The sequence below is a fragment of the Geospiza fortis genome, unplaced genomic scaffold, assembly GCF_000277835.1.
Source record: "Geospiza fortis unplaced genomic scaffold, GeoFor_1.0 scaffold70, whole genome shotgun sequence".
Lineage (NCBI taxonomy): Eukaryota > Metazoa > Chordata > Aves > Passeriformes > Thraupidae > Geospiza > Geospiza fortis.
In genome coordinates, this window is record NW_005054317.1 from 4,266,777 (window position 1) to 4,294,682 (window position 27,906).

A 27,906-nucleotide genomic window follows, 5' to 3' on the forward strand; every position below is an offset into this window, starting at 1 on the left:
GAAAGAGTGAGGAGCAGATTGCAAACACAGTTATTAGTAATACAATGCTAAATTAATGTATTTCAATAAATAACCTTCAAGTATCTCCCTTTCCCAACTGCTGCCCCTCCACAATCAGTTTTTTCATTTTTCCTTATTTGTTACTAATCCTTTCAAAACCCCCTTGTATTCAGCACACAAGTAGTTCTGTAATCAATTTCCACAGGATTTAAAAGTCCTCAGTAAAATACATGGCTTTTCCCCTGAAGCATCAAGCACAGTGCCATCCTAAGGTTGCAAACAGACTGGGCTTTTCTGTGTTGTGTAGTGGCAAACTGGAATTAAGGACACTCCCATCAGCTTTGCTTGAGCTATTCAGAGCCCCCTCAGACCAGTAAAACTCTTCAGAACAGCGGGGGAAAACTGATAGAAGCAGGACACTAAATTATTCATGGAGCAGAACCACAAGCAAAAATGGAGCCAGGGAGACCAACTGTTGGAACATTTCCCCTCATCACCCAGAGAAGGATGTTCACCTCATCCTCCTCCTTGCTCAGGCAAACCCAAATGCAAGGGCTTTAACATCCAAGCCCAAACTTCTGGTACAGTTCCCCAGTGAACTTGCCAAGAGGTGTGGTCAGTAACTGTCCTATAAATCTGTTAGGCACTGAAACACAAATATGGCAAAGTTATTATGGAAGGACAGTAGAGTGTCTTAGATGGTAATGGGGCCATGGAGAGATTACAACATCCACACTATGAACACTAATCTCTGTAGCCTGTTGATGACACAACAATACCTGTCTGATTAAAAGGCAGGTATTGAGTAAGTAATTCTTCCATTATTAAAAAAAATCTTATTTGAAATAAACTTCAGAAAAGCCACAGTGATGACAAACAAGAGCATCAAACAGACAGAGGTAAGCAGTACAGATCAGCAGTGCTTCAAGATGCACTGGGGGTCAGCTTTGACACGCTGGGTCAGCTTTCTCAAAAATACAAGACAACAGTTTTCCAGCTGCTTATGTTTACCCTGAATGACAATAGAGAAAAGCTTCAGTTTTCCAAAAAAAAGTATAAAGCAAATTCAAAATAAATACCTCACCTCAACATTATTGCAAAGTTTAATAAAAACTTTGGTAAACAAAAGATTAATAAAGAATGGTGTGTTAAAAGATGCAAATAAAAAAGGGAAGAACCACCACCTAATTTCTGCTTTTCTCGTTCTTGGCCCACTCTCTACCCAGAAATTAGATTTCTATCTCTAACACCATGTTCTTCCTCTTCAGCATCAACGTTCCTGAGAAGACCTTATCACATAATATAATATCGTCATGACTTCAGATGAGCTCACCTATCCAAATGCCTGACTGGCTTTCATCTTCCTAATGCTTCTATTCACACCAGATTGGGAATTAAATGTTTTGCCCTGTAGCTATTTCTTTACACCTAGCAAACTTTATATGTTTTATGTTGACTGTCAGACCCAGTTCTGCTACAAAAGAAAAGGTGCTGACAATGAAAACTTGCTTAAAAGCTGATAGTGAACCAAAATACAAAGGGGGCTACAGCTAACTCAAAGTTCTGAAGATGGGTATAAAAGAAAGGCCTTGAAATGGAAAGCTCTCCACACAAAAGAGATCAACAAGAGGGAATTGACTTTGTTTTGAGAGTGGAAATGGGAGGAAATATCACAGGGTGTACATGAAAATAGTGATGTCAGCTAAGGAAATCACATTCTTTGATTTTGTCACTAAGAAACTAGAGGATAAAAAGACACTGAGCACAAATATTTTTCTTATGTACTGCATGACTAACTAGTGACATCCACTGCCATGATACAAGAGCTTTGTAAGAGTAAAAATTAAAATATAAACACATACATGGCTATTTGAACTGGCCAACCTCAAAGCCCCTCTCTGCTGATGGAAGTGAGGAGGGAGCTCCAGCGGCTCTCTCTGATGTCACACCCATGTCTCACCTGTCTCACCTACAGATGTGACAACCCACGCGCTTCCCTTTGGCAAAGAGGGCACTCCACGCTGAGGGCAGTGCCCACCTGCAGGAAAAAACTCAAGAAATGAGAACAGCACAGAGTTCTGCCTGCACTGCTAGCACCCCTCTTTCTGGTCTGAGGTTTTAAGCACAAAATGTTTAACTCTTTCACAATGGAAAAGGACGATGGGAAGCAAATCAGTGGTATTGCAACAATTTTCAAATTTCCAAAATTTGAAATCTCTTGAAATGTAAACACGCAATTTGCAACATCAATGGGAAGCAAATAACTTGGTTTCTTCTTTTAAGTCAAATCCTTACATTACTTACCCCAATTAAATGCACAGACATGGGAACATTAGTATTTAGTATCTGTGGTTCAGGACTTGTATTAATTTCTAAGTTTTACCCCATTTTTAGGCATTAGTAAGTTTTGAAGGATAAAAAAAGATCACTGCTGCTTATTTCATTATCACTGATCAATCACAATTGGCATAAAACAACTGTTTTCATGTGTAAAAACATTGATCACGTTAAACTTTACACTAATTAAAAATTTACTGCATCAAAATCCTAGGGAAATCACTAATACAGTCAAATGAGGGCACAGACCTACTGTGCCTGCACAATAGTGTCTTTCAAATTAAATATTACCAGCCTTTTCACACTTCCTTTTGAAAGAATGGAGCAATGCTGTAATTAGGATGTGCTAACTAAAATGTTTGTGCAGTTTAACCTTTTCAATGAAAAACATCACTGCACTTGACACATGCAGGCTGTGCCTGCATTTCCCATTTCCCCCGGAGCCCAGACCCTCCTGCCCACAGCCAGCCACCCGCAGAGTGTAACACCAGTGTGTTTGCCCTCTGATTTACAAATTACACGGGTGAGCACGCCCAGGAAAACAAGCTAACACGAACACACTCTTACTACTTTCTTTAATTAACATTTTGATTAACAGCTGCCAATTTATCTAAGAGGCTGACGGGACTGGAATCGGCTGTCTATCGTTTGATTGCTATTTTTTTCTCTTGCCAGTCTCCCCATCTGAGCTGTGCCTTTTGGGGATTTTCAGGTTTCCGCAGGGACTGAACTCAAAGCAGCAGCGTCTGGCGCTGTGTGGCACTGCCTCTGCCCGGCCTGCAGCCCTGAGGATCACAGCTCCGGGGTTTGTCCCTGTCCGTGGCCAGCTCGCTGCCCGCCCGCTTTTGGAGCCGTGCCAGACGGCTCCGGTGACATTTCAGAAGGACTCACGGGGCCGCTTGCAGTGTTTAATCCCTCGCTGTGGGATTTTCCACGGCGTACACAGAGCTCGCCGAGGCCCGCGGCCGCGCAGGCAGCGCCGGGCCAGCAGTGCCCCCAGACCTCTGCCCAGCCCCGGCTTCACCTGCAAACCTGCTGCCAGCCACAATGGGGGCGACACCGGCACTGGTCAGACACAGCCAGCCTCAGGCTCTGTGGATGCTCCTGTGATTCCCACTGAGAGCTGCCAGGCCTTGCCAGCGGCTCCAGGACAATTTCTCCACCAAACGTGCCTGTCAGCAGCCACCCCACCTTGGGTGACACAGCTCAGCCTGGGGGCACCCAGCACCCCCAGAGCTGCAGCTCCCTGGGGTATCACTGCTCTGAGGGACACAGTCCCTGCCACCCTGGCAGAGACTCCTGCTGTGCTTTTCCAGCAGCAAAAACTCACTATTTACTGGCCTGGACTTCCAGATGGGTCTCCACATCCTGTCTCCACGCTTTGAGGTCTGACTGTCAAGGTCTGATTTTCACCCAAATCCAGCACATGGACAGTAAAATCTAATTTTTACCAAATGATTAATTTCTGAACAATTTCCTAAGTAATCACTTATAAAAATTACAGCATATCTGCTGACAAAAGGAATAGGGAAAACCAGTTTGTGGCTTTTGCTCTTATTTTAAGTAACCATAACCAAAGCTGAAATTTTTGGTCTTCCCTTACTTATCAAATTACACACAAATTCATTTTTAAAACCAAGCAAATTACTTTTTCACTAAAATAAGAAGTTTGCCAAGAAGAGAGGCAGCTGGCTTGTACAAACACATTTGTGTACTAGCATCAGTGTGTTATAATACTACTTTTCTTCATTAAGAAAGTTTAAACAGAAGAAGGGAGTACCATTTCAGCAGACTGGGCTTTGTTATGGTTGGGGGGTTTTTTCTTTATTTAAAGAAACTTGCAGAAACCTGGAGGTTACTGCTCCTATTACCAAGCTTAGAAATTAATACTAAATCCTAAACAGATACTAAATACTACCATTCCCATGTTTATGCACTCAGAATACTAGACAACAACCAGCTCCTCTGTGGCTACCAATTTCAAGAAGTTGACAGCTCATGTCACCTACCCATTAATTGTTAATGACAACTGAGAAATACAAAGACACTTCCTTGGATTATGCTGTTTTTAAAACACTACTCCTTCCACCACTAAAATTAGTACCAGAGGCATGTGTGTGTTTAAAGGATTGGTTTCTACCATACACCCCTCTACTTCACACCCATAATTAAAACTGGGTAAGTCTCCAACAGATTTTAGTGGTTCACAAAATTCTTGACTTCAAAATACTATGTGGGGAACCAGCACTGATGCATTTGTTAGAAACTAGAATTCTTAGTCTTTGATTTGGCCCATTCTTATTTTAGGGACAAGAGGGCAAGTAAGTTTTATTTTGTTGCTTGTTCCACAAATAAACTGACCAAGATCAGGCGATGTAATTCCCACACAGAACAATGCAGAAAGCTGTCTTCCTTCTGGGTAAGAGTGAGGACAAAGAACCCAACTGGTAAGAAACCCCAGCAGCTGGGCATCAAGGCAGGAGCTGGAATGGAAGGGAGAGGCATGACGGGACACTCACACAGGGACAGAGCAGCCTGGGCCCATGGGAAGGCGCACAATGGCACAGAGAATACAATGGGATTTTTTGCCTGCTTATGTTATAGCAGGAATATATATGCCAACTGCCTCGATCCAGGCATTTTTGCCTACTATTTTCCAATGTCTAAGGGCTTCTGAGTAACACTAAGCAGTAAATATTCACAAGGTTTCACCTTGAGAGGGATTGTGCGTGTGGCACAGTGAAATCATGTGCTGCCAGCGTATTGTGACATATGCAGAAGTAATTTTACTTAATGTAGTAAAAGCAACCCACTATGTATGGCAATGAAATTAGTACGTTCTTTTCCTGGTACTAAATAGTGCAAGAGGTTTTATTTTCTATCAACAATACTTGAAGCCATTGAAAAAAAACCCCAAAAACATCAACAACATTAGATTCAATAAAAACACTCATACCATCAGTTAATACCTGAGTTTACAAGGCTAAAATTAGCCCTGCAAGCTGTGATAATGCACTGCGCAGATCCATACACAAAGAACACCCACCTGCACACGCCGCTCGCTCCCAGGGAACAAGGCTGCAGAGAGGAGACTCCTGCTCTGGCATCAGGACAGTGCAGGAGGGAGAGAAGCATTTTGATATCAATCACTGCAGAGAACCCAATTTCCAGGTCTTTGGAGTTACACAATCACCCAAGAAGGACAACTTGAACTGTGCCAAAACCATTGCAATGGAAGAAAGTTTGCTTCCTACCACTCCAGATAAAGAACAGCATCAAACCCCTCTTTTTTTTATTTTCTCACTGAACACACGAAACACAAAAAAGATATTTATATAATTTGTGATGCTATCACTACACACACACACATACAGTAGGTCCCTTTTATGAATGAGTACTGCAGAATGTCAAGGAACTGAAAACAAACAAACAAGAATGAAACTGGGGGAGTGGAGAGAATCCAGAAGTTGAAGTATCCTGCATGTTTTGCATTGCCAGGAAAAGTGATTTTAAGAATAAAAATTTTCCAGCCAATCTTTTACTTGCATTACATTTCTTGTCTGGTTTTGTAAACTGAGATAAATGCAGGTCTATCACGTCTCCTTCCACTTGTCTACATTACAGTGTTCTGTATTTCAAAATCAGGCTGACTGTAGTAAAACTGAAGAGTTGGATTTGAGATGGTGCCCTCCCACCCCCTGCTGGGAGATGTTCTGAAGATACTGGTGTTTATCATTAACAATAAAAGCAGCATTCAGACAGCAAAGGTAGGACTTCTTGGTACTGTTACAGAAGGAAAGCAGGAAGATGTTTGCTGGCTGGACACCATGAGCACATTCCAGACCAGTCGTGCACATGTCTTATTAAAGTGCCCAGCAAAAAAAAAAAAAAAAAAAAAAAAAAAAAAAAAAAAAAAAAACTTAGAAAAGAAATCTATGGAAAACTACTTAGGTTAAAATTAATGAAGCAATAAATGGAAAAAAAAAAAAAAAAAAAAAAAAAAAAAAAAAAAAAAAAAAAAAAAAAAAAAAAAAGGTAAAACACGACATGAAACCTGAAGCTCTGTCTGCGCACAGAGCAGGAGGTGCTGCAATGGGAGAGTGATGGCAAAACACACAGGACAAAGCCACAGACAAACAGGCTTCACTGTCTTCACCACATATTAAGACTCACTTATCTTTTCTCAAAATTCAGCTAACTCAGGCACCAGTTTCACAACCACTTTAAACTGGCTGGTGCGAGCTAATACTGCCACAGGCAAAAAACATTCCTGCCCTCTCCCCAGTCCTGACCACTCAGTCTGAGCCTCTGCACCATCTGCTCTGTCCACAACAAAGAGCCGAGCCATCCGCTCAAAAGCCTGACAGTGTCACAGACCAAATGCCTGCTTGTGCCAAAGCTGGCAGTGAACTGAGCGAGGACTAGAGAGAATTAAACTGTGACTTGATCCCAGGGAGAGGGCTGCAGGCGTAAGAACTGGGCACAAAAACCAACTGGGTTGTGAGTTGCAGTAATGATAAGTTTGCCAGTTCCTAGAAGCTTTGAGAGGTACATAGAAGAAAATCAGACTTCCAAGGAATTTCATCTGATTGATATCAACAGTGCATAAGCTGGGCTTGCTTACACTGTAGCCTGCTTATGTTTACATTTAGTACTGTCTAAGATGATTTTGTTGTAAATATTTTGCTTTAAAGAGATTGTTTGGTTACTGGCTACTATTATTATTCTTCCTGGAAGGAAGAGAATAATGGGCTTTGAGCCAACATCAAACATCTTAAAGTTGATCAATTGAAGACTCCAGTGTGGTTACTTGGAAAATCAACTTTGCTGCTGTGGGGGGTGCATGGAAAGAACCCCTTGATTTGCTGCATGACACCACACAGTCAGCCTTAGCAAAAGAGCAGCAAAATCACGAAAAAAAAGTAGCGCTACTGCCTTGTATTTGGAAAAGAGTGCTCTGAAGTACCAGCATGAATCAAATTCCCAGAACCTCTAGAACCAAAAGGCAATAGATTTTGAAATACGTGGAATTTTTTTCACTAGCAGCTGGAGTGTTTTACATGCTGCAGAACAAAACAAATATATTGGGCAAGATTACTGGTTTTGATGTTTTCTTTTCCAAGTGAGCAAGCTTAGAAGTTCCTCAGGTTTCAGAAAACTGGAGTGAGTCCAAAATAAAATAGATGACTGAGTACAGAGGAACAACTTGACAGGCTTGTTGGTGCACAATCAAGTGACAGCATTTTATGCCTTAGTATCAACTCCACTTACACAACATGCTTGTTTACACCAGAAAAACAAAATATAACTGCTACTCATGCAGCACATGTGCACACATAGAATAAAGGTTTCTATACAGAATTATGTCATTTCCACGGACTAAAATTAGGAAAGATAAGTATGGCCCTGAAGGTCAGTGCCCATCCTCAGTCTGAACAGAGACGAATCCTACAGAGATACAAACTTGGCACTGACCAGTTCCTACATGTCCTTCTCAGTCTGTGGCAAGCAAGATGTGAGCATCAAGCCTTGCAATACCACACAGATGTATAAGTTTATATAATTTCTATGGCTATTAAAGCAGTCCCAGGTATTTTTAGAAGCTAGCTGGTGGATTGCTTTGTGACCCACACAATGACCTTTGGTCAAATAGTACATAGTCACTGTGATGGGGAGGGGACTGAACTGTGGCAGTTTAAAAACCTTTCCTCTGACCTTAGAGGCCAGGAGAGAGCCAGTGTGGCATCTTTCCAGGCATATACATGGTTACATGTGGCTTGTCAGAGGCTGCAAGGCAAAAGGAAACTGAAGAAAATGAGTGCTAGCTAGTCCCATGCCAATGATGAGCAGGGCCAGAGCTTTTACAGAGTACTATAGGGCTTCTCATTATACTCTAGAAAAGTGAAAGAAGTAAAAACAATTACTTCATGAAGCCCACCCTAATACAGTAGAAAACCAAAATGCTTAAGAACTCAGGTGACAGCTTCAGCCATGCAGTAACAAAAGAAACCCAGCCAATTTTCCTCTTAGCAAGGAGAAGAGCCATGAATTCCATGTGAGTACCACATGTACCATCACACAGTGATGAACAGCTCTTAAAACTCCCAGTGTACATCACACAAAAATGACAGCTCCAACCCAGCTCTACAGATAATCTACAAACATCGGGAAGTTTTGTGCTCAAAGGTGGAAGGGTGCCCTGAAATGGGCACACCTTCTACCTAATGCACAGAATTCATCACAATGCTCCACAGAAACCAGGGCTTTTCCATGAGCCAGACATGACAAACAGGTTCTTTGCAACCAGCAGGGTCAGACAGGGAGGACACAGCACATAACCACTCCTGGCTTGGCAGAGAGAGAAAATCCTGTGTGGTGAAAACATAAGAAGGTGATCTGGCTAAAAGAGAAGGCTTCCTTTCAGAAAGCTGCTTCATATAGAATTGTGAATTAAAGGTTTTGTGACAATTTTGCCAAACAACAAGGAAAAACTCAGTTATGTAGGAACTGCTTCAACCCTGCAGGAGCCTGGTCTAATTGCATCCTTTACAAAGCAGTGCAGAGGGAGAGTGTCATACCAACCTGGGCAACTCGTTATCAGGGGAAGAGAGAACAGAAAATAGGACAAGAATCTCTTGACAGTGGTCCTTCTTTCTCTAAAGCAACTTGGTGAAACAAAAGAGGATTGCTGCCTTTGTGGCCAGTAGCACTCTGACACGGCAGAACTTGCATAAGGCACAAATGTTTTTCCTATATTTTTTTGGTGTTGTTGAAAAGATTAACCCGCTTCCCAGCTGCACAACAATTACAGGAATATATACACAAATTAGAGTAAAAATAATTATTTTCTATACAAGCACTACATTTTGTATTTGTTTCATCAATAGGAGATAAGGTTTGGAAGTATTTTGGCTGCTACTGCCTGAGGTAGCTAATGATGGCCTATTAGACAATAATATTATCACGAACTTACATAAAATGACATATAATATTTATCTATTCCTGTTTATTTTCTACATTTAAAAAATATATTTTTAATTGATCCATACTGTTGTGGAGCTCTCACAGAGTTGGATAATGCATGAACTAATCAAAGACTGACACTGAAAAGCTGTTTGAATTACAGGTAGACTCAACACGCCACTTAGAAATCTGAATTGCCTTCCAGGCCATTTACATTACTTGGATATAATTATTTAGTGTTAAACTGAACTAAGCCTAATGAGAAGCTTAAAAAGGTGGCATTAATTGTGTTATTTTGAAAGTGAATTTGACCCTGCAGTTAATAAATAACTTAAAAAAAAAGACATGTGGTTTTTGATTGCTCTTCATCAATAAACTTGCAGGTTTCATTGTATAGAAGGTGTTACACACTCCCTCTTCTGGTTATATCTTAAAAACACCATTTCTAGACTTAAAGTGTATCATATATTAGTTTTAAGTGTATCATATTGCTTGGAAGAAAAAAAACCCCAAGGCAGTATCATGTTTCTTTTTAAAAAGCCAGCAAACTGGTGATCAAAACCAAATAAATACCAGGTGAAAACTACTTGACATAATGCCCAACTAAAGTAAGTCACAGCTACTTTTTAGCTGTGTCTAAAACCAAAATGTTATAGATTTCTCTTAATTTGGTAAGAAAAATATCGTCCCAAGTCTTTCTGAAAGCTTGATCATGCCTAATACCTGGTTACCATTCAGTGCACTATTGCTGAGGGTGAGAAGGTAGATTTTAAAATGCTGCCTATTTTTCCAGAGGTGGAAGTTGAAGTTCCTGAAAAACATTGTTTTTATGTTGGTCCAGCATGGATAGCTTTTTTTCCACCTAGTACACTACACCTCATCTTCACTGGGGGGCATTCTAATAGCAAAAGCTGCTGAAGGCTATACATACATCCTACTGTCTAAAAAATATTATTCAGAAATGGAAAATGAGAATTGTGGAATAACATTAAGAAGTCCAAACAGAAACAGTAAAGGCAATGAAAAAGAAACTAAAAGATGAACTATTACTAGGTGCACACACATGCATGCATCCATCTCTTCCCTTGATGCTCAGTGCCTGATAAAGCCAGGGGATGTGTCTCAAGCAGGACACATTCCTGTTGCCCTCACCCCCCACCAAAATGTGCAAATGTGCAAAATCCAAGACCATCATAGCATTACACAAACCACATTAATAGTATTGTTGCCAAAACATTGAGAGAGGAAAATCTTGTGAAAAAGCTTTTCTTTGTTTTGCCCTGTTTAGCCTCTCCTCCTTTCTACCACTTTTACCCCTTGTTACAGAGTAATAAAACCAACACTGTACTTACTTCCTTATTCTCTCTCTTCCAAGGTAATTTTGTCCTACCTTTCTTATTGCCTTCGTCTCTTTACATGTATTTTACTCAAGTTCTTTGTTTTACATTTCCCTTTTTAGCTATTCCCCAGTGTCCTCTCTTTCCCCTCCTTGGACACACACACACACAGACTGCAAACCACTTAATTCCAGCTGTGTTGAGGCAGCCCTGCCAAACTGGGCACCACTGCCCCAGGCAGGTACTGCAGAGCCAGCTGTACTGGGTGCACTGGTATCTTCACAAGAAGCAATGTAAGTGATGGTTACTGATGGGATTTCCTATCTGACCTATGAAGTTGTGCTTGCAGAGAAAAAGAGACCATCCCAAACACAGCAGTTGTTCAAGAGTCAGATTCTGGGATGAGAGGGTACAGTCTGTGCAACTGGAAACTATGTACTTCCATTGTGGGGGGGGAAGCAAAAAACCAACCAAAAATTATTTTCTTCATGACAGTTCAATACTCAAAACAATTTTACAAGCTTCCCAGAATACTCCTCCCTAGAATCACAAAGCGCTGTGGTATTCACTGAGGTTTGCAGTTCTTGGAATAATCTACACAGTTCATGAGAACACACTTCTCCCCAAAAAACAAATGAGAAAGTCCTTATAAATAATTCATCTGCATGTGGTTAGCTTTTGAAATTAAACTACTAACCCCACTCTCCAAAACCAAGTTTGTATCTCCATGGCTCTGACACATTCCCATCTCTCCAGAACAGCAGAAATTAGTCTTTTTTTAATTTCAACTCAGGCTTCTTCTGCCTCCCCAGCTCTTACACATGTTGCAGCTCCGTTCTCCTGCACCCAGCTTGGGGCAGGGTGCCAGAGCCTGCGTGCCCATGGCCTGCCCTCAGTGTGTGCCACCTCCCCTGGCTGAGCTCCAGCCTGGAGGAGTGGCTTAAGCAGCAGAAAGAACCCTTTTAGCTGAGAAGGAAACCTTCCAAGGATGTGGATCACGTAAGCTGATGCAGAGTGGCCTTCCCTGACCCTGCAGAAAGTCAGGAATGATGGCTGGGAGAGCTGTGTCCTGCTCGTGCCGTTTCCTCTCACAAAATGAGTTCTGAATGATGAAACTCAACCTTGATTCTAGATTGGTTAAGTCCCTCATTGTCATTTTTTTGTCAATAAACAAGTCATTTTTAATTGTAGACCTGATGCAACTATCCCACCTGGCTACCTTCAAAGTGAAGCTGTAGTCATATACACTCAATAGCAACTTTTTGTTGGAATTACTTGTTCTCTTTAGATCTTATTCCAACTTATTGATCAACACGCTTTCTCCCTCTTGCTGAACTAGTGTCTGTGATAGTGAACAAGGCACTGCTTCTTCTCTTCCCACAAAGATAAATATTTGTTTTTCTTTCTTTCCACTTGTTCTTCCCCATCACCATTTGTTTTGAAGAGAGCAGTCAGTACCAGTGCCCAAACAAATACCCAGCAAGGAGATCACTATAAAGGAGCAGGGTTCTCAGGGAACCCTTGCATAATTTTGTATGTTAGACTAGTTTTAAATATTTTAACATTTCAGTAAGAATAGAATAGAAAAACTATACTGTCTCTTGAGCAAATATTAAACCAAAAGGATTTTTGCATCTAGGTCTTCTGCTATGGAAGAACTGCATAAAATTAATTTCACATTAACCAAAGGTAAGATGAGCCTAAAGCACATCAAGCACTTGAAGTTTGCAGTATTTTAGCACACACAGTGCTGTCAAGAGAGTAACATGAGTTACATGGTAAGCAGTAAACTGAATAATCAGTATCTCCTAAATCTGAAGCTGAACATCACCTTTTTCTTGGCCGACACTTAAAAATTGCTTTATATCTTCAACCAGAGCTTGACAAACTCATGTACCCACAAAAAAGGAGGAAGTTGTACTAGAAAACTGCCATCAACTTCTCCAACAGACTCCCTGTGCTTTCATGCAATAAACAAAGACCACAGCCATTCTGTGTACAGAAATAATCTTCTGCATGTGAACAGTCTGTGATGATACAAGTAACCACAGCACCGAACTCCACCACTCTGTAAAATCTGCATGGCACATTTGGTATTCAGCTAATGGCTTGGGGGTGCACATTTCAAAGCTCAAAGTATATTTACTGAGTTTCTTTCCACATTATTATAATTTCTTATTTAATGATGCATTATTTAAAAACGACTAAATAGCCAGCTGAAACTGAAACGAATCCTGTGCTGACCTCTGAGCACATTCCCTGCTATATGCCAAGACGATTCTTGCAAAAGCTGAAGAATTTCACAAATTACTACTAAGAAATTAAACTAGTTGTTGCTGGACCCACAGATTAAGATCCAGCTGCTGCAACTTGGACTGTGTGAAGAACTGTGAGATGACTGGGCATTTAAACAGAAGTTCCTGAACAGAAGCTGCCAATGATAATTTGTTAAAACATATACATTAACTGCAGCCATAATATGCCAAATGCCACCTGTGCATGTTTGGCAATATGCTTGGCAGATTGCTCCAGCACAGCTGTGACATACCACAGAATATTCAGGTTTATTTTGGCTGTTACACTGCTACAGAAGATCACTGATACCCAAGAAAATTCTTACGATTTATAAAAAACCTTTTCACATTGCTTTAAAAAGACTTTAGTGAACAGTGGGCATTAATTACTGAAACAAATTGCTTGCTGCCAAAAGTATGCAGGCCACAATGAAGACTTATCCCTCCAAAATGAGGATGAGCTCAAGCAATCTCCCACGAGGAAAAAAACCACACACTCAAAAAAAAAAATCCTAAACCAACCCAAAAACCAAGCAACAACAACCCAGTCCTCAGGTCCAATGGCTTTGGAACGAGATTCAGTACATTCCTTTCTTTTCTTATCAGCTTCAAATGCTGCCTTGTACAGACACTTTGACTTTGTAATCCATGAATTCATGCTAAACATACTCTCTTATTCTACTCTAAACAAGCAATACATGCACAACAACTTAAAAAGATTAAATATTGACAGATTTTTCAGAACAATTAGCTGCTGCCAAATTTAACAAAAATACAGCAGGACAAATTTATACTCAATTCACAGTGTGAGAAGAACCCAAATATGTAGCACTGCAGGGACTGTAATACTGAAGTTATGTATGATACACATCCCAAATACATCAGCACACCAACAGAGATAGTTAACAGATCATTTTTCTCAATTAAAATCACAAGTATCACGTGTTCTCTCTGAATCCAGGCACTTAACACCAACACAAAAAAAAATCCTTTAGGACTCTCGAAGTGGAGACCTGTAAATGAAAGGTGGGTGTGGGCCCTGGCTGAGGGAGGAAGGACTTCGGTTACACAATCAGATGAAGGAGAATCACAAAAGGCAACAGACTCAGAGGATGGACCCAAGTAACCAGCAAACATCTCTTTCTCTACTGTCAGGATCTGCCCTCCAAGTAAAAGGTTGTGTGATGCTCTATTCCAATTCCACAACTTCCTAGAAACCACAACAGATGGTGGGCATACCTGTACAGTAACCGTGCTTCTGATTCATACACTTCAGGTTTAAACCTGCACTGATTGGCAACCAAAATGTTTAAGCAATTCCCCATCAGCTCTCAGGACAGCAGCAGCAGCAGGCAAAGCTCCCAGTGGTTGCTCACCTTTGCCACTGTGCCAAACCCATGGAAGTTAATCAAAACACTTGACATAGCTTTTTAATGACTCAACAGCCCAACACACTATCATCATCTCTTTCCAACATGTACTGTATTCATGGTTTTCACAATCACTACATGAGTCACAGGCACTCTCAGTGTAAGTTTTACAGGTAGCCTTCATTATTATTGCTGAGAGTTTAACCCTACTTTGTATTCATGGAAACTAAGGCACAGAGGGGGAAAAAAACCTCTGGGGGAAAAAAAAAGCAAAGTTAGAAGGAAGAAACCCCACACATGTCTATGCTGATGCTACTTTCACAGTGCTGAGCTCTCTCTTAGCCACAGAGCAGCGCAGCCAGAGCAGAGAAGCAGCTCTCATTAGCCAGGAGGGTGATAACCACAGGGAGATGAGATAAACCTGTGGAACAGCTGAAATGCCAACAAAAGGTCACACAGCCTGAAAACCACAGCACTTCAGGGCTTCCACGAACAACCTGAAATAACTGTCACAATGGCTTCCTCAAAGAGCAACCTTTGGGTGCAGCACAAGAACTGTATCTAACATGTCTTAGGGGAGGAAAGAACGGAAATCAAAGGGAGACAGGCACATCCTGCTGTCCTGAGGAGTGTGACGGCTGGCACACCATCATCCAGGGTGTAGAGAAATACTCCTGGAGAAAAACACTTTCTGGGAATAGGTCATCAAGATAAGTGATCCCAGGTTCTTCACCCACAAGACTCAGTGCCTGAACGTTTTATCTTTTTTCCATCTTTCACCTCTGAACTGATCTTGACTCATCTAAGGAAGATGCTGATACCATGAAAGTGCAGCCATTCACAAAGCAACAGCAGGAACAGGAACAATAAAGGGCTGCAATCACTTGTCTGGCCCCCCAAATGAAAACAGCTGTGATCTGACAGAACAGAGGATTTGTCTTGAAACAACTTTTCCTTGGCTGGCTGGCTCACTCCTGCCCCACCATGTCCCCAGCAGGGCTGCCACCCTAAGCCAAGGGCTAAAGCCATTGGACTGCACTGCCAGTTACTGTACACAGGCTGGAAGGAATGCCACAAGCTGACTTCAGATATCTCATTATATTGGATTGCTCTTAAAAACAAACCTGCACGTGGTGTTATGCATACCAGCTTTACAAATCAAGCATAGTACATATATCAACACCACTGAATAAATTATTAAAATGGAAATTCATAGCCCAGACACATGCTTGGATTGCCTAAACAAGTAGAATTTTATTTTACATTAGTATCTCTTCTAGTCAAATGCATGAAATAGAAAGGAGTCAGTTACATAAACAAATATGTCATTTGTATCAATAAATTATTTTACTAAAAAGGTTATATATTCTAATTAATAAGGTTACATTTAAATTATTTCTGACTACTTATGATCCAGAGAAAAAAGCCAGCATATGTCCTGCAAAGCACTTTCAGCCTACCTAGTTAAGTAGTTTATCACAAATATGCTTTGAAAGAAATTAATTAGCTTATTAGGTTTAACTAATAGTTTGTTTAGCTTTCCTTTGACAAAAGTCACATTTTAACAGAGCATATTCTACTACTTCAGAAAACAAAATTTCACATGACAAATTTCAAAGAACACCAAGTACAGCAACACACACCACCAAGAGCTATAGGATATTTTAAGAGATTAATACTTCTCTGGCAACAATTAAAAATAAAAGATCCTAAGAACATAACAAAAAGATACATTGATGGACTGCAACTTTTCAGAATTTTTCAATTCCTGAAATCATACCATCAATAAAAAACCTAATTCAGGGTGAACTGACTGTTGTGAATCCAAAGAGTGCTTTACCTTCTTGTTATCATGATAACACACTTTTTGTTTTAAAATAACCATGTTTTGAGGACTTCAGCAATTTCCTTCTCCTGAGCTATACTGTTAAAAAAAAAATAGATCATTGTCTGGTAATCAATCACCTGCCATATTTATCAGCTTTCATATTTAATTTTCTAAATTAAGGGACAGCTGTGAAAGGATTTAAAAAATGGGAAGGCTGATAGAAGGCTTTGAGAACTAGTGCTACACAAAATCACCAAGTCAGCCTTCTTACCTTTCTGAGGCTATTAGATTGGCAAACTAAGGTCCTTTAATGACGTTCACCCCACCCAAGCCTGTTTTTCTCATCAGAATGACCCCGCCTGTTTCCTCTGCACGCCACAGCCCACGCCAAGACTCTTCATTGTTCAGAACAGGCTTAAGAAACACTAAGAATAACCTCATCATTTCTATCCACTCCTTCTACACTTCTCCTGAAGTATGAATCTGCCACTGATATAAGGCTTGTATTAGAGAAATTTTCACATTTAGGGATCACACTTCTATAAAATGATACAGAATGGAAATGTTATGTTAGTATTTATTATGACTTTAAAAAATACTTTCCATACCTTCATTTTGCAGTTCCCTGTTCACCCTGTGCCTTTTAAATTGCAAACAGTGCTTACAAAAGAGCTGGAATTAACTTCACATAACAAGTCTAACAGCAGTCCAAGCAGCATTACAAGATGCCACGTTTCCATGTCCATGCTCAAGACACAATGCTGCACCTATTCAGCTCCTGAGCTGCTTCTGCCACCTGTCCACAGGGACAAACATAATGCTGCTTCCTACCAGACACCTGTTTGTGAGACAGAGTTTGGAAATCACCTGCTCATTTCATAAAGACAACCTTAAGTGTCTGCAGCTATCCACAGCCCTCCATCACTACAATATTACTGACCTCAAGATGGAATATTGAATATGCCATCACTCAGAACTTGGTATCATCCAGTCCTCCCCCATAAATTTATTTTTAGCCATCAGAATCAGTTTAATATGATATTTTAGAAGGAGTTATTGGACATCTTAAGTTGATATTCAGTGACACATGAGGAATCTCACTGGCAAGGGGTAGACTCATTCTTGGCCTGTGGAAAGGCTTACAGCAACCAGAGCAAGAAAAGCAAGAAAAGATGGCCTTTTCTTCTTCTGGCTCCCAACAGCTCTGGAGACTTATATCCACAAAACCATGGGTTTAAAAAAAATTATTAGTACAGCCATCCACAGAATAACAAGCAAACTATTGAGAATTATGACACAAAACCTATTCAGGTTATTTTCTGACTCACGCTGTGTGACACAACTGCAGGATCCAGCAGCAAGGGTAGGGCTATATAATCCATAAGGCAATATAACAAAAAGCCACGTTAGAGGGAGAAAGGATAAGAAGTTCACCCTCTGCACAGTCAAGAAAGGCCCTTCTCCAGTCTCGAGGAAGCAGAAGTCATCTTTTCTTGCCAAAGCATTGGATTATTTAAGGAGCACAAAAGGTTATTACTTTTTCTCAACTCTAGAAGAGGTTCCCTGCCCATACCCAGCTTGTATCCTATAAACCAAGCCAACCAGTAGGGACACTGGCCTAGAGAAAAGAGAGTGTACAAATACATGCACACATGGGGAGGAAGGACCAGTTCAGAAGATGCTTTGTCCATCATGTTTATTAGGAGTTGGTCAGAAAACAACTCATTAATTTCTTAAGAAACAAAAAGCTGAATTCCAAAAAACCTCCTATCCAAATATTGACATTAAACTGTTTGAGGTTAATTTCTAGTCTTGAGAGGAGAGTGGAAAAGCAGAACTGCCAACCACCCCCAGTCAGGCTTGGAGGAAGTAACCAAGCAGTTCAACTGGCACAGCACTTCACATTTTCTCAGTCCTCTCTAAACACTGGCCAACCAATACAACAAGAGCTTCCTTATATAGTTTATATACAAAGCCACTAGACCAGTAAAACAAATACAAATTGATAATTCTGAAAATAAATAAATAAGCTTACTGGCTATTGGAAGCTTACTGCATTTTATAAATGTCACTGTAAGTTTAGCTTTCAGTTCTAGTTCACACTGTACCAGAACCCATGTAAAAATAATCTGTAAATACAAAAAGAGAAATGACACACAGAGACACAAACACACTACACATATTGGCTGTGAAATACACTAGATATGTCATTTTGAAACTGAACTGTAGCTATGCAGCACTTCAAGAAAACAAAAAACTAAAAAACAGAGATCTTTATGTAACTGCATTAAAATGTATATAAAATTATTAAATACAGTTTATGTTCTTTGACATTTTTTATAATTTAATGATCTATTTACCATCAGTTTTTTTTAAATTGCCAGGCTTAATCCTGATTTAACCTCACCCTTAATTATTAAAAATAGTTAAGCACTTACCATAATGTGATTGAAATGCCTGTGGTTTTACGACCTGATTACAGTGGTTACACATCACCAAATAGAAATCATCATGAGCCGGGCAAAGACCAAATATTGGCATATCTAAAAACAAAAAGACAAAATGGCATCTCTCAGCTGCTGACAATTATAGAAAAACAGTTTAATTACAGAGCCATGACACTAGTGTTGAATCAAAATTTTAGAGACATTTGTATCAAATTTGAAAATGAGGAAAAAAGAGCATATAATGCAATAGATAATTTTGTGCTGGAGTATTACAAAAGCAAAAATCTTACTACAAAGATAAATGTAAAATGAGTGATTACTTGTAGAAAACATCTATTAGAAAACTAATTTAGGACTGATTATTTTATACCAGATGCAATAATGCAATAAAAAAAGACTGACTTCAATTGAGACAAACACAACATAAGAGGGGATGTTTTATGTATTCTGAAAAGGGCTTTGGATTTTATTCCAATGTCATTAAATGAATTCAAAAGTGAACTTCATTTGCTATTTAATTTTTTTAAACCATTTTAAACACACAGTCATTCACCGGGCAGAATTACATGCCTAATGGTTTTATTTGTTTAACAGTGCATTATAGTCCAGCCATCTGCTGCCAGAGATCCATGGAACAGCTACACAGGAGACAGAACCAGAGATAACAGTATGTCAGAGCATGTGTGGATTGCAGAGATAACACACATACTTGGAGACTTTTACAAATAAAAGTAGTTTCTACAATTTTACTTTGAAGAATACAGTTTGTTAAGAATATATTTAACAGTTATAACTGCATTCAGAGACAACTGGAGCAATAAATTCAGCATTCACTACAAAACTTAAAGGTATATTATATTTATATAACTAAAAATGTTATTCAATCATTAAAAGACCAAAAAAATGGAAACTGCAAACATAATATGTGGCTACAGATCTGTAACACTATTTAAAGGTTAAAAATTGACATAAGTGAACATTTTCTTATAAAAACCCTCAAGTAACAGATTTATCTTAATAGAAACTTAGAAAATAAGTTAAACTTGTTTACTCTTGTGCTAGAACTGACCCCAGAGTTTTGTTTTACAGCTACTATTTGCCTGTGTGTACTTTCAGCAACATCCACTGCTTTGTTCATTAATAGAACAGCAATTATGAAATAAATTGAGTGTGTTGCACATTAAGTGTGCCATAATTCGAGGTAACTGCTCAGAGGAAGACACCATCAGCCCTGTCCACTTTGTTTCTCACAGACAGAGAATATATCCACACCAAAACTACTTCCAGAATTAGTATGTATCTTCATCATAAAAAAAATCAATACTTTTAGTTAGAAGACATAAGGTCTATCCCACATTTTCCACACATCTTACTAGTGCTACATCAAAATTAAGCACGACACCTGCAATAACAGCCCCAACTGGATTTTGCAGCTGGATGCAAATGCAATGACCAAAGACATCTAACTTGGCTGAGATCACAGCTACCCTCACCTAAATCACAGACACCTTTTCACAACTGAGGTTACATCAAATAAACAAATCATCTCATTTGCACTTTAAGTAGCAACTCTTGCTTATTTATTTATATGATATTTACTGAAAAAAGCATGAAAACCTGTGACACACCCAACTACTGCAAGCCAAGCAAAATTAGTAAATATATGCTGAGGGGAGGAAAATCAGACAGGAATAATAAGCTTCTATTTTTCAATATCTACTTTCTGTGATGTAATATCAAGCTATGTATGAAAAGAAGTATAGGCTTAAATGTCATTGCTAATATTTCATGCAGGAGTATTCCCTTTGGGTATGCCTATGTATCAAAGTTTATACACACAAGCAAATACTCCAGGGTCACTTTCACCAAGAGCTGAGATGAATGGGACAGTGACAGCATGCACTGCCTGATATTTACATTGTTAACAGCCCACAGAGAGGCTGCTCCTGTGTGATGCCCAGACAACTGTAAATCCACAGCCTGGAACCTGTTCCCATAGCTGTGCCTTTCAGACTGTGCTGGATTCTCAGACTTTTCATCACCTTTACTAAATGGAGGGGGGAATTGTTAACAGGAGAGAAGGACTGAAGGATAAAGCACTCCATACCAGTCAGAGACACCACAACCATGTGCCATCACTCTAAGAAACCTTCCATGAATATTTGCTGGCAATACAGAACTGCAGTTTTAAATGGTAACTGAGACAAATTGACAGAAATTGATGTAAAAAAAAAGTGTTTTCCTAGTTCAGTTTGAGGATCCCAAGAAATCTGAATAATTTACAAAGGTCCTTTACACTGTGAAACACCTTCAGTTTTAAAATCTTAGCTCCAAGTGACAGAAAGCAATGACAGAATGCCAGGAAATACACAAACTCACAAAGGACCATTCTAAGAGTAAAACCATTTGACACAGAGAAAAGAATTTGCTCCACACACCAAATCACAACCTGATTTCAAAGGAAGTCATGCACAAGACTCCAGCCAGATCACACAAATCAATGCAAAAGGTCTTGTACCCCACAGTGGTCTCCTACAGCACTGATATCAGAATAAAGATTCAACCAGTGAGAGAGTAGCAAAGATAAGAGGCCTAAATGCAATTTAACAATGGCTTTGAAATTGTAAGGAGTTTGACCCAACCAAAATCATTAAAGGCAACTGGAAGAGACCTGAGTCCACACTTCCCAACCCAGGAGCCTCATTTTTAGGCAGGTAAGCTCTCACATCTTTAATGTGCCTCATGCCATTAGCTGAGCAGGGCAAGAGCAGGTTTCAGGGAAATCTTCTCTTTCTGTGCTCCAACAGGACAAACAGTACCTATGTGGCACCGTTTGGGAGTGACAAATTTGACCATGAAAGTTTTAGAGAACAACATACAGAACAGTTTAACAAAACTTACATAGTAAGTATGTGCCAGGAGAAGGTGATGGGTGCCCAATTTTTCCGTCCTCTGACAGCCATTTATGAAAGTTTACATCTATTGTGCAGTTGGTATTCTAACATCTAATACTTTACACCTGATCCACTTCATGACATGCACATTTTCTATTTAGAAGTCTAACGAAGTTTCTAGTATTTCACCAGTGTCATCTCAATGCACTCTTACTCTGGGTTTGAAGATTACTTTTTGAAATACTTCACTTTGTAAAGCCTGTGCATCTCAAGGAAGAGCCTGGCAACTGTGATTCATATGTTCCTCTTTCAAAGCTGGGCTCATTTAACTCTCTCCATCTGGGAATATTTTTCAGGGTCAAACTAAAAATTTAAATTCAGACCTCAAACTTTCCATGTATTTTTCCATAAATACAGTATTCATTGTATCAACATAAAGATACTATTATAAGAGCTGTTAGTCACATTAATTCTATTAACACCAGAAAGAAAAAACAACTTCATTTACCTCCATAATAGGAAGCTGCTGGACACTGATCTCCAGAATTCACTTCTCCTTTCAAATGTAACTGAATTTTTAGAAAAACAACTTTAAATGATGCATTACTGCACTCTGTACCAAGACCAGAATGAGCCAATGCCATACACAATTCTGAGATAACTGCATCAGTTGCTCAGCATGTAATAAGGAAAATGCTCCTTACTTGGAAAAGGTCAATGTAGCATCATTTTCTAACAAAAAAAGAAAAACCAATAATGGATAATTTGGCATACTGTACATCAAGTAAAATGGAGCTCAGCATGCCTCATCTGGAAAGTTTTCTTACACTGATCTGCCATCTTTTATTCTCTGAAACACATTGTGGAAACACACAAATGATTGAATAATTTCTTAGTATTTTCAGCATTCTCTTTCAGGACAGCTACATTGAAGAAGCTCATGCTCATTAAAACTAACTGTGCCTGCATACTCTCAATCCCTCATTTCTATTACTAAATCTCACACATAACAGAACACATAAAACAGGCTGAAACTACCTCAGAGAACAGGCCAGCAGCTTGCATTTAATTACTCACTAGATTTCAGTGACTACCACAGCTATCTATTTTAATTGGATTTTTCTTTTTTAACTCCCCAAATGTATCAAATTTCCTACAAATCTTGTACCTTTTCTGACTGGGACCATTGCACAGTCCACCTATCCTAGTATCTAATAAGACAACATCCCTTCTAGAAATGAAATTAAATATCAACAAAAAAAGTGAGGTTAAGATCCTCTCCAGGACAGCAACTGCTGGAGGAAAAGAGTAAAGGCAGCCTGTGTGCAGAGACCAGAACAGCAGTCTCCTATTTGCCAGAAGTCTGCTTACTGCAGTTCAAAGAAGGTGGAGAATGAAAACTGAATCAGAGGAAGAGAAAGCAAAACTACCAAGAGGTGAAAGGGCAAAGAACAAACTATCAAGGTTATGACAAAAGAATAGAAAGCTTGATCAAAAAAGGCAAAAGGAGTATGTAAAAGTTCTGCAGAAACATTTTTAAGCCAGAGCATTGCTAATGCTCATTCTCCCCTATCCATTCTCAGCATAAGCATCTGCTTATTAAGATTGGCTTTTAAAATTCAAGTCTGATTTTCAACAAAGATGTACATACTATTCACCACTAAGTGTAATTTGTCAATGGACATTGTAGGCTGATGCCTGATGTGAACAGTAAAATGTTTTGGTTACAAAGATTCCACAGAACAGCATAACATGCCTTCACCACTACACCAACCTGGTTATATTTCCAGAAAAAATTTAATCACTATAGTTAATATCAGATGCATTAAAATCACAATGCCCTACACTATTAAATTTATACTGACAGCCCAGATCTAACTCCCTATTATCTTTACAACCTCCCAAACACAGAATTTGTTTTTAGTGGAGTCTGATCCAAATCCACCATCAGTAAATGTACCAACTTTTATCAATTTACTAGGTTTTACATTAAGACATCAGGGAACTGTTTCAAGTACTATATAAGGAAATTGTAAATAGATCCCATTATTTTGAAATGGTGCCAGAATCTGGATTGTTTGAACTATTTACTTCACAGACCAAGTAAGTTTAAATTATGTCCACCAACAGCTATCTTGAATACATTTGCTCTGTACTAGCTGGGTTTTGTCTTCTCATTAGAAGGTAATTAGTCTTGATCATACCAAGGTAAAAAATATGCAAGTACACCTTGTTTTAACTGGTAGATCTCTTTCTCTACAGGCACACTTGTAGTAGAACTTTTAAGACAACACAACTCTCCACTAACATCTGAGAAATTTTTGAAAAGGGTAAAAAACACCACAGTTGTAGTAACAAAGTAGTTGACATCTTGGAGGAAAAGAAATTTTGTGATAACTCCCATAATTTGCTTGTAACACATGTCTCAGGTACTGTCCGATCCTGATAAAGTAATAAAAATATTTATATTTTTTACCCTTTATGGCTGTGGTGAACATGTAATTTAGTATGTGAAAGCAGACAAAACCTCCCAAATTACTATTTTTAAGAGCTTGTGATCTGAGGAAGAGGCACGAGGAGGGAGAAGAAAGGCAACTAACCAGCAATGGGGACCACATGAGACAGACTGTACCAAAACCAGGCAAATTTCAGAAAGCTCAGCTCTGTTACCACCAAACTTGGAGTCAGCTCAAAAAATGAAATTTCTGCCAAGAAATCTGCACAGCAGGTAAGCAGTAGATTCACTGCCGAATCTATTACTGACATTAAGTGTCAATACCAAGTATTCTTCAGGCAGAATGAGAATCTTGGCTGCAAACTGAGGCACCTACAAACAGCACTGCAATGTATCTTAACTAACCTGGTTATCTTAAGTAAAGCTCTCATCCATTTAAAGTAATATAGGTCCTCATTTTAACTGATATGAACGTTTTATTAAAAAAATTAAGTGATCCAAGTTAGGTCCTCGAAACTTCCTTTTTATACACAGATACTTCACTTTCTGCAACTAAACCATTATTTTCTAAACAATATCTTCCAAACTATTTTGGAGAAACACTCAAGTGCTTATCATTCATGAACAGATGTGGTTTTGTATACTTATCAATGCTGACGTAAAATTAAACTACTGCACTTTTTTTACTGTGTACCATGCAAGATGATAACAAAAGAAGAGTATTTCTAAACACATATTGTGAACAAAATAACTAAACCCATATAGAAATTAGAGTGCTCTGGTTTACACAAGTTTGGAACCAAAGTAAGAGATTCTAGCAAAACATACTTGAGGGTATTCTGCAAAATTTCAAGTAACGAACACTTAGGTATTAATAGAACACAAGTATTTTATGAACCATATGTGCAGGCCTAACCAATTTGTGCCTGCAGAGAACATACATATAATCAAACGAACAAAACATAAAATGATCAAATCTGCACCCAGAAACACTGTTTTTAAAAAAAATCTCTCCCATAAGCTTTATGCTCATGTTGCCTCAGATACAAAACAGCCTTTTAATACAAAATAAAACAAGCCAAATGCACATTCCCATATCTGAGCTGTTTCATTTAGGTTCAGAGGGAAGCACTGCTGAAGTATTTTCTTCAACGTTACCCATCTTTAAAATTCTTTGCTGACTCCACTCTGTACATTAAATAACTTACATTTCCTGCACACAGAGCTTTGGAAGTCCAGCTACTTGAGGGGACATTTGAAAGGGAGAGGTCTCCTTGGGTTCTAAGCACAAGTGCATGAACTTTGTTTCACTGAGTAGTTGCTGATTGATCAGCTGAAGGAAGGAACAGCTGAAGACTTGATTAACTGTTTTGACTGTGTTTTCCACTTCAGCAAATACAGCAATTACCCAGCATTTTATTGAATCCTCAAACCTCAAAGTTTTGGCTCAGGAAATGACTTTCAGTTCAAGACCAAAAAAACCCCACCATCTGGTTCAACTAGGCAAGGAGCTGCATTACAAGATTTGATCACTGTCATAAATCTCTACTAGTGTTAGAACACTTGGTTCATCTCCAAAAGAGGTGTCCTCTCTGTTTGGTGTCCTTTCAAAACTCAGGTCAGTGTGTCTTTCCAAAGCTACAGCTCTCTAGATTTTACTTCGCTTTTTCCAAATTCAGATTGCCCTGCTGAAGGGGCAAGGGATGACCTACCTCTTTTCCATAGGTGCAGCTGTGTTGCATTCCCAAAACCCCATCCCCTTGAGCTTCACCAGAAAGGTTTGCTGCAGGCAGCAACACTCCTCTGTGCACGCACAAATCCAAACAGCCATCCTTGTGCAAGGCTACAGGCACAGCAATTCCCCCAGAGCCCTTCCTCCCTCTCTGCCAGGATGCAGAATGAAACACTAAATTTTAGCTCTCTAAAATTTAACAGTTCTGGGAAATGTCTGTGTCTTTTACCCAAGGATGAAAACTGAGCAACAGATACCAAAGAGAAGTGTGTCATGCACACGTGCACCTGCAGCCTACTGCACAGCTGGGAGTTCTAATTTTAGGCTCCCAAGATTTCAATGTTCCTGTAATTATATATAAAGCATATTAAAGTAGACATCTAAGTATTTAGTTAAATTCTTTGTATATGAATTCATCTGCACACAATTAATTTCTTTGAAAATTGAACATAAAACGCACGTCAAATTCTTCATTCAAGCTATTAAACAGGTTTTCTAAGTTGATTGTACAGAATAATAAATAGTTTCAGTGAAGAAGCTTACAGAAGATTGTCTGTAGAAAGACTGATGAGTAAATTTCTCAATGAAACACAAGTAGCATATTTGAATCTGAAAAGCTTTATGTCTCCCCACTCACATCGTATCCTGTTACATCAATTTTTCATCAGCAACTTGAATGAAGTCAGTCATCTGCAAAAACCATTCCCATTTACTTTTTAATGAGTTTTCAGACCTAAAGATATTTTTAATTTCTCCAACCAATTTGTATATTACACAAATGTTGAACACATAATTTGTCATGTAAGATATCTTCATTCAAAGTCATGCATTATTTTTAGTTGGCATGATCTCATAGTGCCACCACCGCTGTATTGTGGGAAAGCCAACAAACTATTATTTATGTTTTTCTGTAAAAAAACCCCAACAATTCTAAAATAGCTTAAGGAACCCTCAAAAATGAATTGAGTTTTGCAATTATGACACAAAAATGAAACTGGATTCAGGGAATAAAAACCCTATAATTTGAACAGTAAAATTAAAATCTGGACTAAGCTAATATGAAAGTGTACACAGAAACACCTCAATTATTATGCAGAAAACCTACCATGAGGGGGGAGAAAAGTTCTGGATAAGCCACTAGTCAATCACAGCCTCAATTAAGCTGAAATAAATCACCCATAGAATATTCTGAAATGTATCTTAAGTCACAGCCTGAAGCATACTGCAATTATGAATTGTTCTAACATGGTTTGGTATTTTTCTCCTGTTTCACACACAGCACTCCGTGTACTCTGCAGCAGCTGTACTTCTGGAGTAGGAAAAAGGAAGTTTGTTTTATTTAAACCTAAACTCACAGTTTACATAAAGCTGCAGAAGTATTTTGATACGACGTGACTGCAAGTGGTGAACATGTTCCAGGCTTCTCAGCCTCTCCCATCTCCTACCTAGGCATGCTTTTAAGGGAAAACAAACCTGGCATACGTGTGGCATTTTTGTCACTTTCCTGCGTGGCTGTCCACATCCAGCCCTGTGACTGCGTGCTGGCTGTAAATCAGTAAGTGACAGAGCACAGCAGTAACAGCCACTTCCATTTACACATTTTCTTACTAGTGGGAGCTGGAGGAACACAATGTGCCCATGACTACATCTCTTGTGATAGGAGAACACCCCAAAATTTAGCAATAATAAAGTACACCTTTTTCCCCACTACCTGGGACATGCACAGTGCTCATCATTCCACCTTTTCCCTTTCTTCCCTGGTGGCCACAGCCCCAACTCCCATGTGACAGCAGCAAGGTGTTAATTCCTTAACTGTGCAAAGATAACACATCTTTGTGCAAAGAACACTCTGGCCACTTTTCACATCATGCACCTGATACCTGAGGGAGCAAATCAGCATATTCAAGAGAAAAAAAAAAAAAACAACAAAAACAAGGGTAAGGAAAACAACACACACCTGTCAACTGAATTGTATATCAATATTTTCTTTTATTAGGCAAGCCAACTACCTAAAACCACCCCACCTCTGCCACTCCCATTTTCTCCATGCACTGGAACATCCACCTCAAAAATAAGACTGTTTCAATCATGCCTCATATAGCCATAAGGAAACTGATGCCTGTTGATTTTCACATACCAGCTTACACTTCCTCACTCCTCTCAATTTGGCAGGCACTTTAATTTTTTCAGTAAAATTTACTTCCTTTGCTTTGCAGATTTACTGGGACTTGATTTGATACAATAAAAAA

General features: G+C 39.2%; 1 protein-coding gene across 1 annotated transcript in view; it reads right to left on the bottom strand.

The window, feature by feature from the left end:
* The window catches only part of ATXN7 (ataxin 7), a 59,274-nt gene that overhangs the window by 17,743 nt on the left and 13,625 nt on the right, over positions 1–27,906 (bottom strand). The window contains exon 2 of the mRNA XM_031056350.1: positions 18,568–18,672. Coding sequence (XP_030912210.1) covers positions 18,568–18,672 — 105 coding nt within the window. The remainder of the gene's footprint in view (positions 1–18,567; positions 18,673–27,906) is intronic.